Source organism: Lissotriton vulgaris, chromosome 2_1 (genome assembly GCF_964263255.1).
Source record: "Lissotriton vulgaris chromosome 2_1, aLisVul1.2, whole genome shotgun sequence".
In the NCBI taxonomy this organism is placed as follows: Eukaryota; Metazoa; Chordata; class Amphibia; order Caudata; family Salamandridae; genus Lissotriton; species Lissotriton vulgaris.
In genome coordinates, this window is record NC_141687.1 from 850,743,030 (window position 1) to 850,759,360 (window position 16,331).

Genomic DNA, 16,331 nt, shown 5'->3' on the forward strand with positions numbered 1-16,331 from the left:
ACGTCATAAGTCAGCGAAGAAATATCTTTATTTCTCCTCGTATTTTTTCTCTTTCTATGTGCCACAAGCATAGAAGAAGGAAAACACCTCCAATGATGGTTTCTGTGCAGGAACGTCTCCCTTACTGCACAAAAATAATCATTCCTACAATGCAGACACACTTACACCATGGTGCAAAGGTGCCTGCGTCAGCCCTAGGCGGTCAATTGTGCACGAGATCAAAGGAAAGGACAGAGATGTGTTATATTGCAGTAAATACAACGCATCCCTGCACTTTCCTTATGGCATGGCTGAGCAAGCTGGCTTGCGGTGCTGTGCTGTTTTTGTTTCTCGTGAATATGCCCCTGAATATTGTTTATAGATACCAGACCTTTTATTGTCAATTTCAGGAAGTATAATTAATATTCACAAAGTAAGACAAATGTTTTCCTAAATTGCTGTCATTTCCTTCTCCATCTTCCTACACACATTATATGCTCCTTGGACACTGGTCCTCTGTAATTGTCTGCATTAAAGTGTTATACAATAAAATGGTAGAAAAGGGGCTCTTTTTTCGAGGACATATGAAGCTCAGTTTATTCAACTAAAACAATACTTTAAATAGCCCTTTATTATTCAATTTTTATTTTCTTCTTATTTTTTTCTAGCCCTATCATAGCCAACATATGTTTGGCCTGAGAGCAGGCATTACACATACATTGTGTACAGGCCATGAAGGAAACAAAGAGGAATTTCTATTTAAAAAAGTGTCTCTCCTACTATTTTAAAAACTATGTTTACCTTCACACTTGAACCATAAAATACTTCTCTTGATGAAGGATATTTTCCGGAGGGAAGAATGGGGGAATGGATGGCTGGTTGGATGGCTGGATGGATGGATCAATGCTGGAAATCGCATCTCAAGTATCATGTACACTGAAGAAGGGGCAATGTACTGGTCTTTTACAATAGGTCACATTGGGGTCCCACTTCATTAATGGCCTCTGCACTCGTGGTGGAGGCCCCGCAGTCATGGCGGGACCGCCGTCCTGCAACTACCCATTGTGGAGGTCCTGCCACAAGTGTGGGGCCCCTGCCATGAATGCAGAGGAGCCCACTGGTAATGGGCCCTGAGGGTCAAGGGAACTCAGATGGAAGAGTAGTACAGTGTGTACTAGCTCAGACAAAGCAAGATGCACACGATTCTCAAAGATGTACGCGATTCTTTTTGATTTGAAAAGGTGGCACATGCTCAACATCTTGTTTCCTTCAAAATGTCCACGCATTAATTAAAAATATTGAGATTTTCGTGTTCTAGAGATTCAAGAGCAAAACTGACACATTCTGTGATTTTGGGTAATGCCAAGCAGTTTCCTTTGCATTTTGGAGAAAAATTTCGATTATACCTGCTCTAAAAGTTTGAATGTGTGTGTAACATTGAATAAAAGGGGCTGTGCATCAAGATCCTTCAGATAAACAAGCCCCCACTTTGGGAGAGCGGGTCACCGACCAGTGACTAAAGAAGACCCCTAATTTTCTTTTGAGAATCCAAGTTTCTCATGCAGGAGGGAGTCAGTCAACAAAGCACATTTCTGAGAGATGGTTTGTCTCATACTTACTGCCCAGGACCTCTTAGTCTAGCTTCAGCATGTGATCACTGCGATGCTCCTTGATGGTGGCTCTGCTTCCTTGAGGTGTTAGTGAGGTCTCCCTCCTCTCCTCTTTCCCATGCAGTACATTGCGCTGTACCATTCTGTTGTGTGCATTTCACATGATAGTCCGAAGTAATAGCAGAAAACTTCAAAAAGAAAGTCCTAATTTTATGAGTTCTACTTCGATGAAGTGCACTACTGCCACCAAAAAGCCCCTGAACAGTAAGCATTCCACATGGAGAAGTTTAACAAATTGTAGAGACACTTGTCATCAAGTTAGTGTAGGAAAGAATCTCTCTAACAGGAGCCCATTTTTGTACTGAGCCAACTGCCTGTCCTGCCACAGCCCGGCCTTATATAAAACAAATGCAAGTGCCAAAATTAATTCAACGAATTCCAGAAATTGAAGGTCTTCACCAAATGCAGAACGTCTGGCTGAAAGGAATTAATTCACCCTTTGCAGTGACTGAAGCCTTCCTAAGAAACTGACATTTAGGCTGCACTGCAACTGAAAACATCAGTTTATATGTAGTACTGATTCAATGTGATTTTTTAAAGGTCTTTTGGTGGGAAGTGGGTAATAACTTTAGATGGCCTGTGTGTTTCCCACATAATTTATCTTTGATGACAATTCCATTAGAATATTATTAATGCTAACAGATTTTATACACACTCATGTTCTCAACGTTTTGCCACATCCTAGCCTCTGACACATTTACCTTAAACATCATCATTCAAAGTGGAAGATGTTGTCATAGGGCAAAGGATTTCTCAATCCAGCCCACCTGTATGAGGTTGAGGCTTGCTCCATACATTGATGTTCATAATCACCACATCCGTTTGGGAAGAAGCATATGAAGGTACTTATGTCAAATGGACCAATGCCAATGGAGCTCACGTTTTTGGATACTTTTTCGGCAGACAATGTTCATGTAAGATAAGAAGACTCCAAAAAGATTCTTTTGTATATCTCAAATTAATCTGTGCCATCAACTGTTTTGACTTTAGATGTACAGTAAGAAACTTATACAGGATTCATAGCATGAAAGTTATGAGTGCTGAAGTTGAACTTCCATCACCAGTGTAGATGCTATTTGAGCCAAACTTTAAGTATTACCTGATTTGGCCTCAATATCACTAACCAAAATCTTTGAGGAACTGAGGACCCAAAAGGAACCTTAAATAATAATCATCTCTCTCTACGCCCAGAAAAAGCTGTATTTCAATTTTATACCAGGGCCATCTTGAAGTGGCGATGAGAGAAATACATTTTAGCTTCAATAAGAAGGCCTCCTTGACATCTAAGAATATGGATGGCAAAGGGCTGCAGTGATTATGTGTCCTTCATTTCCATCTTCTTATGTGAGTAAGGTATGCCCTAGTCCCTTGACTAGGGCATCTAGCACTCAAAATACAATGTATAGTTATCTTTCATTATGAACTATAGGATTCAACATCTCACAGAATGTCCTCTTGCTTATGGCAATATTGAAATGCAACCACTGTGCATACTTGTGTCACACCCACCATTAACTGACATTTCCCTAAGCATTGTAAGCAACAATTCCAAGGGGCAGTTTTCACCAAAAAGGAAGTTGAAAGTAAAGAGGGGATCTGTAGTATTTACAATAACACAATGCATCAAAACCACACACATTGTTAGTAAGCTAGCAAATGCTTGGTGGGAAGTAAAGGTTCTTTAGTTGAAGAAATTGTGTTGAATGTAATAGGGGGGTGGGATGTCAAAAATGAGGGAAGGGCTAACATCAACTGTCTAGAGATCATTCATTTGGATAACAAAAGGAAGCTTAACACTCCAGGTTTGGATGCTAAGGTTATGATGAAGATAGAAATTAAATTGATACTCATATTGATAATGAAGAGTCTATGAATATTTAACATAGTAGTCAGAGACCGACTCTGGAGAAGATTCCTAATGTGGGAATAAGTGAAGGTACTCTACAGTTTTTCAATGCACTGATGCGGGATTGGAGTTTAGAAGCCAATGCTGCACAAATGATTGTCTGGGTGCAATGGATTTAAAGCAGAATGGCTTTTGATCGAGATTCTGATTAATTCACATTTGTCACATTTACCAAGTGTATTGAACAGCATCAATATCTTTCTACTCTGGCTGTACTGCTCTATGCAGATGATGATAAACTTCTCTGTCAGGCACCTTCAGGCCTGCAGAAATGAATACGTTATTAGAACAATTTGATTAACATATCTAGCATTGTAAGAGGTCTTTCAATAATATTGATTGGTGATGTAAAAACAATACTAATAATTGGAGGGCATAGGATAGGATATATGGATATTCTACTTAATGTCATAGAAATATTATTTTAACTATTAATCTAAGCAATATATACATATGTTGGTTGTTCTATTAAGTAGCTGAGAATTCACTGTTAAATCAAATGTGTTGCACGTGGAGCAGTTTTTGAAAATGTTGTTGCCCACAGAACTTAACATGCTTGGATGATTTTGAGGAATCATATATGGGAATTCTTTCTTTTTGATCTGAAATCGAAAATCAATGGAATATTAAATGGAATCATGATCTCCACGTGTATTTAGGAGATTTTTTTGTCTCTAACTCATTGAATCTGTGTAGAACAGTTTCATACCCTTGGTATCGTCTTAACAAAATACGTTAATGATAATATGGCCGAATGAGTGCAACGTGGTGTTTGATAACTTGGAGAAGTTTCTCTGAGTACCCTTTTTCTACGAAAAGGAACTTAACCTTTATGGTAATCGTAATTGTTGTTTTAAATGTTTTAGTAGGGTGTTTTAAACACTTTTGTTTAGAGCAGTTTCAGTTGCTTAAAAGCTATATGTTCAATTTTCAGAAGCAGCTTAACCTAAATATGATATGAAGGAACTGCGAGGAATCAATAGCAGCCTTTTAGAGTCTTAGTTAGGATTTGGTGGAGCAGGAGGGGCTCCGTGTGAACAGGCAATCCTCATGTCCTGCCAAACCTGCAGTTCCCTTCTCTATTTACAGTTGAGATGCCCTCTGGATGACCGTCAGCAGAGACTCTGCTGGCTTGGTTATTGTAACCCTTGACCCACCAGTCATCTACACAGGAAAACTGGGTTGCAACTATGATCATCTGACCCAATTGAGGTTAGGACTCCAATCACTCATTTTCACTGTCCATATCAGCCATGCAAGTCATGGGGAAATGGAGAGGGAAAATGTTAAATGCCCTCTACACTCAAGAAAAATCTCACTGTGCATCAGGGTCATTTAATTTTTGTTCAGTGAAACAAACTCCCACTTTGGTGAGAGAACGGGAATTGAAGACATCTCTCCTCTAAACTGGTGGCAGAGCAGGTCACCATCTAGTGACTAAATTAGGCCCATAATTTTCTCTTGAGAATCCTAGCTTCATGCAAGAAGAAGTCACTCAAACAAACAACACATGGAAAAACATAGATGTTGTGACCTGGAACTGTGAGAGGGGACTTAAAGAAATGTATCCGTCATGGTTTTAAAAATGAGCCTGTCTACTGGGTAACCTTAAAGAGTAACAAAAGTTAACTTACTCACCTTTCCAACTGCTGCAAATACTTTATAACCCCACACACCAGAGCCTAGGGGATAAACTGTCCCGATGCTCACAAGCCAAGCAGCAGGTGCTTCGATACCAATTGGTCTGATTTAACATCCTGCCCAATAAACGGGAAGGTGGATGCAAATAAGGTTTTAACTATGCAACTATGCTGCCATTGTCAGTCAAGAGCCCTTACCTACATTTGCAAATTGCAGGCAGTTCACACTACCCTCAAACAAGCTCTCTCTTTAAAGATAAAGACATTTTGTATCTCCATAGCTCATGAATTACAAAAAAAAACATAAATGCCAACAAGGAGTTCAATGAGAAAAAAACAGGAAAATGAGACTGAGGCTTTAAAGCCATCATCAGGGAAGGTTATTATTACCTGTTGGAACTTCCTCCACACCTCCGCTAACATACGTTGTCAATGGTGAGATCATTTGCTGCTGCAGGTTGATCAAGGAACTGAAATCATCCGTCTGGTATACCATGCTTGGGTCAAAGGCAATCTGGTCAAGCTCAGCTTTATCAGCATTTCTGACACCAACACAAAATGTCAAAATTCCAGATCGTGCAAGAGCATTAGAAGCAGCGAGATATTGGTCATTGGACCTGCCAGCAACCAACAGCACCAGGACCTGGGGGATCCTCTCGTCTATCCGACTTCCACGAGCTTCAGTGAAGAGGTTGTTAAAGACAAAGTTTAGGGCAGCTCCTGTGTTGAGCGTCGGTCCACCTTTGAGTCGGAGCTGGCCCAGACGCGAGATCACATCTGCTTTCCTGGTATTTTCATTCAGGTAGAACTCTGTCCTGGGAGTGTCACTATATTGCGCTACGCCAATTCTGATCTTGTCACCGCTGACATCAAGGTTGTCAATTAGGCTGACGAGGAAGTCTCGAACAAATGGGAAGTTGGCATTGCCGATGTTGACAGATCCATCCAAAAGGAAAACTATGTCCCTTTGGTTAACGAGTTGAACTGCATCATGAAGGGTATAGAAAACAATTAACATGACATCACAGCAAATTAGCAGTGAAAGTTGTGTATGCATGTGTTTACACTCCGTAGACACATATCTTTACAAGAAAGCAAAAGGTGTGAGAAGCAATGAAAAGGAAGGATTGGCAGAGAAAAGAGAGACTAGAATATCGTTTTCCCCCTTGTGGGTGTTTGTGATTTCCTAGAACAATTTAATACACTGAAGGGGGAAAGTACCATCATTAGGAGTGCAGATTCAAATTCAGAAAACATGAACTTGCACTATTAAATAGATTTACGCACATCTAATAGTACACCATAACGGTGAAATCGTGGGTGTGAGTAAATATTAAAGCATTGGGTTGTGGACATTATAAGGTGGAAACTCCTTTAAAAGGGGATAAACAGCCACAAACTTGTTTGTTTGTACATATTTAAAAAGATTTTGCAGGTAGTTTACCAACCTGATCCCCTTTGCTCATTGACTCTGGTCAAAGGTGAGACTCAATCTGTCTTTGTGTAGAAAAGGGGAGGAAAAACCATAACACTGGTCTTTCCTCAGGTGTAGCGGAAGGAGTTTCTCCTCAGGGAAAAATATTTTCATGGCAGGGAAACAAAAAAGAAGTTAAGCAATGGTATTGCACTAGTGTGTTACATTCAAATATTCCTGTATTTGGAAGTATTTGAAGAAAACTTTCTAATTTAATGCATTAACATGTAGGGTTTTTTTTTTAAAGCCCTTTCCCTAAATTTCCTTAATTAAAAAAACATTACCTGATATGAAAGCTTTTGCTTATATCACTTTTTATTGTCTAGTCATTTCTTAGGTTTCTTGTTCACAACCGAACACAAATCTATAAAGCGTTTCCAGCAATCGAGAAACACTACCCTTTCTGCATTCATTATTTTTCAATATCGCCTTTACCTCCTGGCCAGAAGGAGAGTAACAGGGAAGTTGTGTTAGAAGACCAAACGTAAATTTGCAGACTTTGAACTTTTAAAAGTTGTACAGACATTGGAGCCCAAAAATGGGATGGGATATCCACCTAACCTATATAATCCATGGTAGGTATATGTGGTATTGCCTACACTTGGAAAAAGTCCACAGTGCAATATTGGTGACAGAAGACGTAATGAACAATGGACGGATCAATAAAATCGGGAAATTGTGAGGGAGCATAAGAGAGTGAGGGGAAAGACAGGCCGATCAATGGTGGAAACAGATAGGTAGCAAGAGCGTGAACAAACAATAGTAAATTAGAAATGAAGGCAAAAAGCAGACAGCAAGGGCAGGCGCCATTTTGAAGGCATGTGTGAGAAAATGTGTTTTGCTTGGTAAGCTTATGGTGGCTCATTACCAATTAAAGAGAGAGCGTTCAACAAGGCTTCTTTCGAACATGCCTTAAAAATACACCACAATGAAAGGAAATACCTGTGCTGGTGATAGAAAGATAGAGGAAAGTTGAAAGGAAAAACTGCTGCATGTTTCAAGTTTGTTTTCTGTTATCATTTTCAAACATGTGTTCCATTATAAAGCAGGGGAGATGACTCAAGATAACTGGAGCCCAGAATGGCTGGCACCTCTCTCAAGGTGGTGTTGTGTCCTGTGCCGTGGACCGCCATAGATCCAATCCTTGTAGTATTTTTTGCTGTTGCTTTTAAGTAGTTTTGTTCCCCAAGAGCAACCTGCTTTATAAATATATTTATACAGCACTGTCGGTCCATCTCTTTTAATAACTAAAGGGATCTCCTGCTGCTATTTGGCTCCCCCTCTCATTGTTTACAGTTCTCAGTTGTTCCCCCAAATCTACATTAAAAAAACATTTTAAATAAATAAAAAGAGACAGACCACAGAGACTCTATAAATAGAAAACGTTCATCATGTCTTATTTTCTGAATCTTTTGAAAATAATCCATTTAGTTGCCACTCATTTTTCATTCTTTTAGTCAAATTTCTTTAAATGCATGTTCACCTGCATGCTTTACGACCAAGACATTTGCTAGATCAAAAGAATTGACCTCTGCTTTTTATTGCATTCCATCCCATGCCAGCTCTGAAAAGAACTCCCCATCATGCATACATCTGCAGGACTCTCTCCATTGCTAACCGTTATTAAGGGGGTAAGCGGCAGGTGAGAAGTGGAGAATTTGAATCCCCTTAAGTTAAGGACCCCTGCCTCGTGTCAGGAAAGTGGGTGATTGCTTTTTCTGTGAATGTAATGTTCCACTTATGTCCTATTTAAGGACGGTACAGGTGCGCCGATGCAGGAGTGGGTTGAGCAGGGATGAAGGACCGATTCTGATTATTTGTCCAAGGATCTTTAATTTCTCAATATGGAACCACTACTAAAGAAACATTGGTAAGTTTTGTGTTTGTTGTTAGTATGTTACACTCAGATTACCTGAAAGCCTTACCACTTACTGGGTCTAATAAGTGAAGCTTTCAAATTATGCTTGCTACCTCATATGATTCCTGTTACCAAAGTAAATGAGCCCTGTGGTGTGTAAGATCAACTTTCACATAAGGAGAACAGAATCATTTGTTATCTCTCCACTGTTGGTAAGGGAAACAAATTAACTCTGTTTCAGCCTTTCCTAGCCTGTCCTCTGTCATAAGACTGCCTGAAGGTAGGATGGCTTATCCTTCTGCAGTAGAAGGATCAAACTGAGCTCTACAACAGGCTGTGTATTATAAATGGCACCGAGCATGGACCATTTTATAAGAAAGCCTTGGCCCCCACTTACACTTCCTATCACTTTCAGAGTGTCAGACAACTAAAAGAACCAATGAGATCCTAGTACAGAGAATAACATCTATTTATGTTAACAAATGTTATTGTTACGTTGATTAAAACAGTATGTGACAAACAGACAGGATATTTTGCATTAGAAAATAGGCATTCTACATGGCTGTGGGCACCTGTAACTCACCATTGATGGATTTCACTTAAGGCCAAAGCAAGAGCAGAAGCTATGGGAATTAAATGATCACCAAGGAAAACCCACCCTGTGATTCTATGACAAATGTGTTATTTTTGTTTGGAAATGCTAACACTAAAATGTAAGTGTTGCTAATGCTAAGTGAATATCTATATCCCACGCCTTCGGTGAGTGACTGAGAGAGATAAAACTGTGTCAAAGTTGTGAAGCACATGATAAAAAAACATCAGTCATTTAACACCGTGAGCACCAAAGCACATAACAGGTTCTTGCCATTTTGTACTCATACTGTTTTAAAACACAAGCTTAAGAATCCTGAAATAAATGTAGAGCATGGTGCGGTTAATGTGCTCCAGAGGAGATTAAAGTCATGAAAATACACTGAAAGACATGCATACCTTGAGTTGGTTCTTCAACTGTGACCACCGTAGTGAGAGATTTCAGTGGAGACAGCACAGAGGGCAGGATGCCTTGCAGTGGAGCGGCACGGAACTCGGTTGGGGTGAAGACCAACGATGCATCGAAGGCAATTTGCTGTAGTTCCGCGGTATCTGCTCTATGTGCACCAACAGTGAAAGCCACAAAGTTGTCCTGCTTAAGCATTCGGGCTGCCTCAGTCACGTCATCTCGGGACTTGCCTCCGGCAATGAGGACAAGGAACTGGGGAACACCCTCTGCGATCCTACTGCCAGCAGAAGAAGTGAAGAAGTTACTCCGGACATAGTTCAGTGCAGCGCCAGTATTCAGGGGGCCACCTCCCATCGGTCGCAGCTTCTTAAGGTTTGCTACTACATCTTTCTTGGTGGAGTGAGTGTTAAAATAGAACTCTGCCTTAGGGTTGTTTGCATATTGGGCCACAGCCACTTGCACAAGATCAGGTCCGATTTCTAACCTCTGGATCAGCTTGGTGACGAAATCACGGACAGGGCCGAAGTTGACATTTCCCATTGCAGCCGTGCCATCGATTAGGAACACTATGTCTCTCTTGCTGACTTCGACAACTGTGGGTAACAACACACAAAGCAATCAGTAAGCATGCCCCCTCAATAAACCACAATGCTCCTGTAAAGCAGGCTTGCATAGAAAATAATGGATTTTTATCCTGTCCATTTCCCTCCTGGATCTCCAGCCATATTCCTACTACCCCTCTGTTATCACAAATCCCTATCTGCCCTTTGGTTTGTGAGTTCTGTAAACATGTTAGTTACTAAAGCCACTTTTCAAGAAGATCTTGTCCTATGTTATGATTCTGAATCCTATTTTAACCAGTTCCATCTACATTATTAGATTTGATGCGCATATGCCTAGAGAAGTTTATAACTGATCTACAAAATCGCCAGTGCGACAGAATTTTTTAAAGGTGACTGTCTAAATAAAGTTGTATGCCTCATTTTACCTTCTTAATTGACATGACCCCATAACATGGAGTAAGTGCATGGGTCTCTTTACTGCCGTCTTACATCTATCTTTTAGATTCTTTAGTACTGTGCATGCAGTGGCCTTTCAAAGCCTGCATCACTGTGAAATTTGTTGGGGGAAATCGCATACTACCACAATTATTCCTTACTTTGTGCCTGGACAAAGGCTGTTGTTACTCCATAAAATTGCATCTGAGATTTCTTTGAACTTACTATGGGCCGTCCCAAATACCAAGCTGGAAAGTCCTGCAAGTCACTGGGAAGAACGTTTGAGTAATATGTCTTTATTTTGGAATTGTACATTTAATTCACGGATGTCCTTGCAAAAATGTGCCAATCTGGAGTACATTCATAGGCATCAAGTGATCATAAAATTACACCAAGAGGCATCATTACTGATGTTACCTTGTGACATGACCCAATCTACCCTCAGCAACAATATGAACAGCCTTCCAGTAACACTAATTCTTCATAGAGAACATATTGCATAGTGCAATATGCCCCCAAACCTCTTCCCCAGCCACAGTATGGTAGAGCTGGGGTAGAAGTTATGGGGTGGTTGGACAAAGAAAAAATATTTCTGAGACTAAAATATCTAAATGTGAGGAGGTTGCTGACACTTGCTGAATGAAGTACCACATTTTCAAATAGCCTTGGGGGATGCCAAGATTGATGCAGATTTGAAGAGCTCGAATGAAGATCAACTGAGCAAAGAAACTAGATAAAGTGGAAAGGAAGGTTGGGCTGCTCTTATATCAGTTAAATATATTCCTCCAAGTCCCTCTTTTACAAGGGGTAGCAGAACAGTTACTGCTCACTGGTTACTGAGATGTGCCTCATTTGATGTGCTAAAGTCACCTCCTTCTCTGAAATACCTTTACAAATAGCTGCCAGGCGTAGTAGAGCTAGTCGCTGTGCATCTAAAAAAACACACACATTTCTAGGAAGGTGCCAAGGCACCAACCACAGCAAAAGTGCAGTACTGGGGATCTTGAATAAACAGAAGCATCCAAATCGCCGAAGGACTTGGTGCAGGCTCTGTGTCTCAAATTGGCTAAATAGTGTTCTGACCAGAAAGGAACAGCTCTTCCTTGCAAGGAGTCAACACTTCAATATGGTATGAGTTGGAAGAGGCATATTTTAATTGGACTTTGAGATTGATACATTTCTTAAGCCCTAAAGTTTCAAAATGCTTCATCACATATACACATTGTTAATGTTGACTCCATTTTGACATCACTCTGAACTTGAGTGAATTAGGTAATGCAAAGGGAGAACTAACTGGAGATTGACTGCTTTAGCCAAGATGGCTGACGGGAGACAAGATGGCTACCAGGAAATGATTCTCTTTTTACTGCTTCATTACTCTTGAATGGGGAAAACCCATGGTGTCAACCAAGGTATAAAAATAAAAGGAGCATTGTGCTACCTTTTGCATGAAATTGGCTAATTACTCAGTTGAGTCCAGTTTGGCATCCATTTATGCCATCATATGTTTACCATTTTGGAGAATACCAGTGGGCATTAGAGTGCCTAGATTGGGCAAAGTTGATCAGCAAAAGGTCAAAAAAGGCACAAAGTCAGCAGAAGCAGTCCAAACAGTGGAGATAAAATGATCACAGACAAATATTATGCTTCTTCACAAAGCATGTTTGAACCTACATGCTAAGAGTAGCATGCTCTGGAGTCTTATTTACACATTGGTCCAAATTTCTTACGGGATGTATGGTTAGTTTTCTATGGCTACATTGCTCCCCGTTTCACAAAAGGGTGCAGCACAACTGCACACACCAACAGCATCCATACATTGCAAGAATTCAGTCTGCCCAAAATACACAAGACCAAAAATGGATTAACTATGACTCCTGTGTGCTGTCTTGCCCAGACAGAAACCATTCTAAAATGTCTGTTCAGGCGTGCCTTCCCAGCTTAGATCACTAAAGTCGAAAGGGAAAAACACAGTCCTTTTTAGGCACTCAACTTCTTTAAAATGTGGACTAAATTACCTTTGTGATAAGTGGGATACCAGCAATTGTTTTAGATTTGCCACAGATTTCTGTTTATTTGTAGTAAAATGGTGTAATATATTCCTCAGAACCTTGACCTACGGTTCAATCTAGAATTATGGTTACTGTTTCTGGAGTCTAGCAATCCACCATGGAAAATTACGTTAAAACTATCCCAAGGTATGAAAGAGGTTGTTGACCAAAAGCAAAACAAAGATTTCTAACGCTGTGCTTTGTGTGTACTAAATCGTGAACCGTCATTACCATCTCTACTTCCTCTGTGTAATGAAATTGTCCCAAAGCAATTTTTATATTGCCACTTACCTGATTACATAAATCAATTTAAATAACTTGCAGATTTATATATTACAACTTATCACCCGTAGGCTAACCGGGCGCTGTCCATAGGCACAGAGAGATTAAGTGATTTGCCCAGAATCACAGGATGATGAGCCAACTCCAAGACGTGAACCTGGATCCCCAGGTCCTGAATGGGCAGCTCTGGCTTATGCGCCACATCCTCTCCCTTCCACCAAAACGCACCACAAGATATTGCAGTTTAGCATTGGATTGTGTGGACTACAATCAGATTAATTTTAAATTGAGATTATTATTAATCTGACAATTTGGTATTGAAAACGTGAAAAAAATACAATCACCAAAGAAGCAGCCAGCAAATTTAGAAAAATTAAGAAAGTGTGAAGTGCAATGTCATATAACAGTAGCCAAACTTGCCGTACTACACAGTTAAATGCTTACAGTGAATTTCTCATGCTTTTCCCTTGGACCCTCAGGGTCTGTCAAGAATATCATAGATTCAACAAATGTACTTACAACTCTTTCACAAAGAGACTATGGCAGGCTTCAATTGTGAGGAAGTCTACTTTTGGCTTTCGCTAAACTATACTCCTTCCCATCAATCTAACATCATTACCTTTTCAGAAAATTTCCATGGATTAATGTGATCCTCTTGTACTTTACTGACAACCATGTGGTACTTCCACAGCTGTACCATATTCCTGGTTCCTCTCTAGTGCCTGTTCTCCAGCTAGTTCTACTGCGTTGTTATCTCTATTGAGATATGGTTTCAAAACCATATATAAATCCCCAGATTGGATGTAGCCAATCATGCGTTAAAGTACCAGAAATCCCTAAGAAAACTCATTCTCAGTTTGAACCATCTCCCACAAGATAGCTTCTTCGTCCGCAGTATTAAAATAAATATCTTACACCTCAATACACTGAGCACCTACAGGACAGGACCGGCGTCACTTCCAGTAACTTATGACTACCTGTCTACTGGGGAGCTACCATAAAGATGAAAATATGGTATGCTGTCAAAAGTGACCTCCCTTAACCAAGGTAGAATTATGTTGTGGAGAACATTTGCTATCTCAGATTACATCCATTCCAGAAGTGACAAATTATATTTGGATAAACAAGTCTAAGTGAGTAAAGTACCTCTGGGGGCATCTATACATACCTCACACCTAGAAATCAATTTACCTTTTACAAATTCATACATACCTTCTGTGATAATGGTTGGAGCTTGCAAAACTATGGTTCTCTGTGCCACACCCGCAATATAAGGCAATAGTTGCTCCTGAAGATCACCCAAGACTCGGAAATCTGGGGCGAATAACACAAAGCTTTCATCCGTGGCAATCTGCTTCAGCTCTTCGTTGTCAGCCCTTGCTGCACCAATAGCAAACGTGATTACACTAGCCTGCTTCAATGCATTTGATCCCTCCCTAATTTCATCGCTAGACTGTCCGGCGCTGATCAGCACTAATGTCTGGGGGACACCCTCTTGCCGCCTGCTGCCTGCCTGCTGGGTGAAGTGGTTCTCCACCACAAAATCCAGAGCAGCACCGATGTTGGCCTCATCACCCCCACGGAGCCTAAGTGCCTTCACAGCATCCAGTACTTCAGCCTTGGTGGAATAGTCATTCAGTGTGAATTCTGTGCTAGGATCATTGCTATACTGAACAACCCCAACTCTGATCTGGTTCTCCCCAACCTCCAGACCATCAATGAAGTTGATGAGAAAATTGCGTATGGCAGGGAAACCGCTTCGTCCACTGTTGCTTGATCCATCGATTAGGAAGACAAGGTCGGCAGAATCTTCAGCTTCAAAATAAAAAGGATAAAAAAACAGACAAAAGAGGGAGGGAAAAGAAAGGCAAAAACGGTGAAAGCATTAAAATGTGGTGATATCATGCAGTTGTTCAGTGTGCGGACATGTTTCTTTAAATCCCATTAAGAAACACGGTACAGTGGGCAATCTTGGACATTTCCCCAAGAGCTATGACTTTGTACTTTGGCATAAGTGAAGCACCACAGCACAACTACACTATAGAGAGAGGGGTAGGTATGTCCTGCTTAAGACACATATCCATTGCATCTCGTTTTGAGAAATATATCTCCATTAAAGGATGCCGTAAGATCTCAGAAAAACAATCCTTCAACCAGAGTTACGTAGAGCAGTAGTTGCTACCAGGATGAAGCCCTGGGCAACTGCAGATATCTTGGCAAAAATAAATGCTAGGAATAGGCAGTGGCTTGGACAGTTATTACCAAGGACACAAAGTGACATAGCTATAACGATATCAAATGACATCCCTCAAAAGCATGGGGAAATGTCCATTGCGCCAACTGCACGAAAATATCAAACACAAGCCCATTTAATAGAATGACATTGTCTTTAGCGTTCTGCATCATGATTGAATAGGAGCTCACCAGAAAGCATTATTCACCACATACACCGGTTTCAAAGCATCAATGGAAGAGGATGAGGAATGGCACACGAGTTAGCAATTCCACAGGACAAATTTCATTTATTTTTATTGTCTTTACTGAATTTGCACATACTATTATGAAAGTGGAGAAGTGTGGCTCAGGGGTTAGAGGCGGCAGACCCGGAAGCTGAGATCTGCCCTGGACCAGGGTTCAATTCCCTGCCTCGGCGGGTCTTGGGCTAAAAAATTCCACGGACTCAATAATTCTTGCTCTGGTGCCTTCTCAACTCACAGGTTCACACTCTGCGACTCTGGGCAATAGCTTGCTTAATCTCCACAACGGCCCCTCGCGGCGGGATGCCTGGCTTTCACCTTGTGGATACCCTGACGGGTTATCTCACATGGGAATACCAGGACGGGTTCCCTAAGCAAGCGCTTAGATACCGACCTCGGTCAGTGTTTGCGCTATATAAATACATGTACATTTACATTTGGATATGAACCACGCTATGCTACAACGACACGGGGACGTCTCCCAATAGACCAATACTTCGAAATGCTAAAAGGGCAGACGCGGAGTCCGTCACATATCAGATCGGTGATTTCATCTCACAAGCAACCTTTCTCTTATTTAGTCTACCTGCTATGTACCCATTTTAGTTTAATAACAGGACAGGACTTGGCTCCTCTGTTTATTTTCATTCATGTACTCATGCCTGATCTCTTGTTATAGCATGTGCCCAGTAGTGTTCTTACTGTTTTTAAATGTAGGTGCTGCCCAGCAGACTGAAGAGTCCGGGGGAGAACGTTGCGGGCACTACTGAGGTGATGGTGGCTAGGGATGATTGAGGTTTTTCTAATGGATCTACATAGTCCTTGGACGGTATGAGTCCAAAGGAATGCGTTTACCATAGATGATCACTATCTCATGTTCAACCCCCTTGCACATTCTTAAAGTTCAATAACCAAGTGCACTTCCTCAAGGGTAAAACCAAAGCCACTGGAATTATACAACTGTGCGACTGAGGCATTATTCGTGTAATTATAGAT

The 16,331-nt window shown here is 40.8% G+C and overlaps 1 protein-coding gene across 1 annotated transcript in view; it reads right to left on the reverse strand.

The window, feature by feature from the left end:
• The window catches only part of COL6A3 (collagen type VI alpha 3 chain), a 237,613-nt gene that overhangs the window by 166,828 nt on the left and 54,454 nt on the right, over positions 1-16,331 (reverse strand). The window contains exons 4-6 of the mRNA XM_086956302.1: positions 14,071-14,673; positions 9,518-10,120; positions 5,586-6,179 (exon numbers count right to left, since the gene is read on the reverse strand). Coding sequence (XP_086812428.1) covers positions 5,586-6,179; positions 9,518-10,120; positions 14,071-14,673 — 1,800 coding nt within the window. The remainder of the gene's footprint in view (positions 1-5,585; positions 6,180-9,517; positions 10,121-14,070; positions 14,674-16,331) is intronic.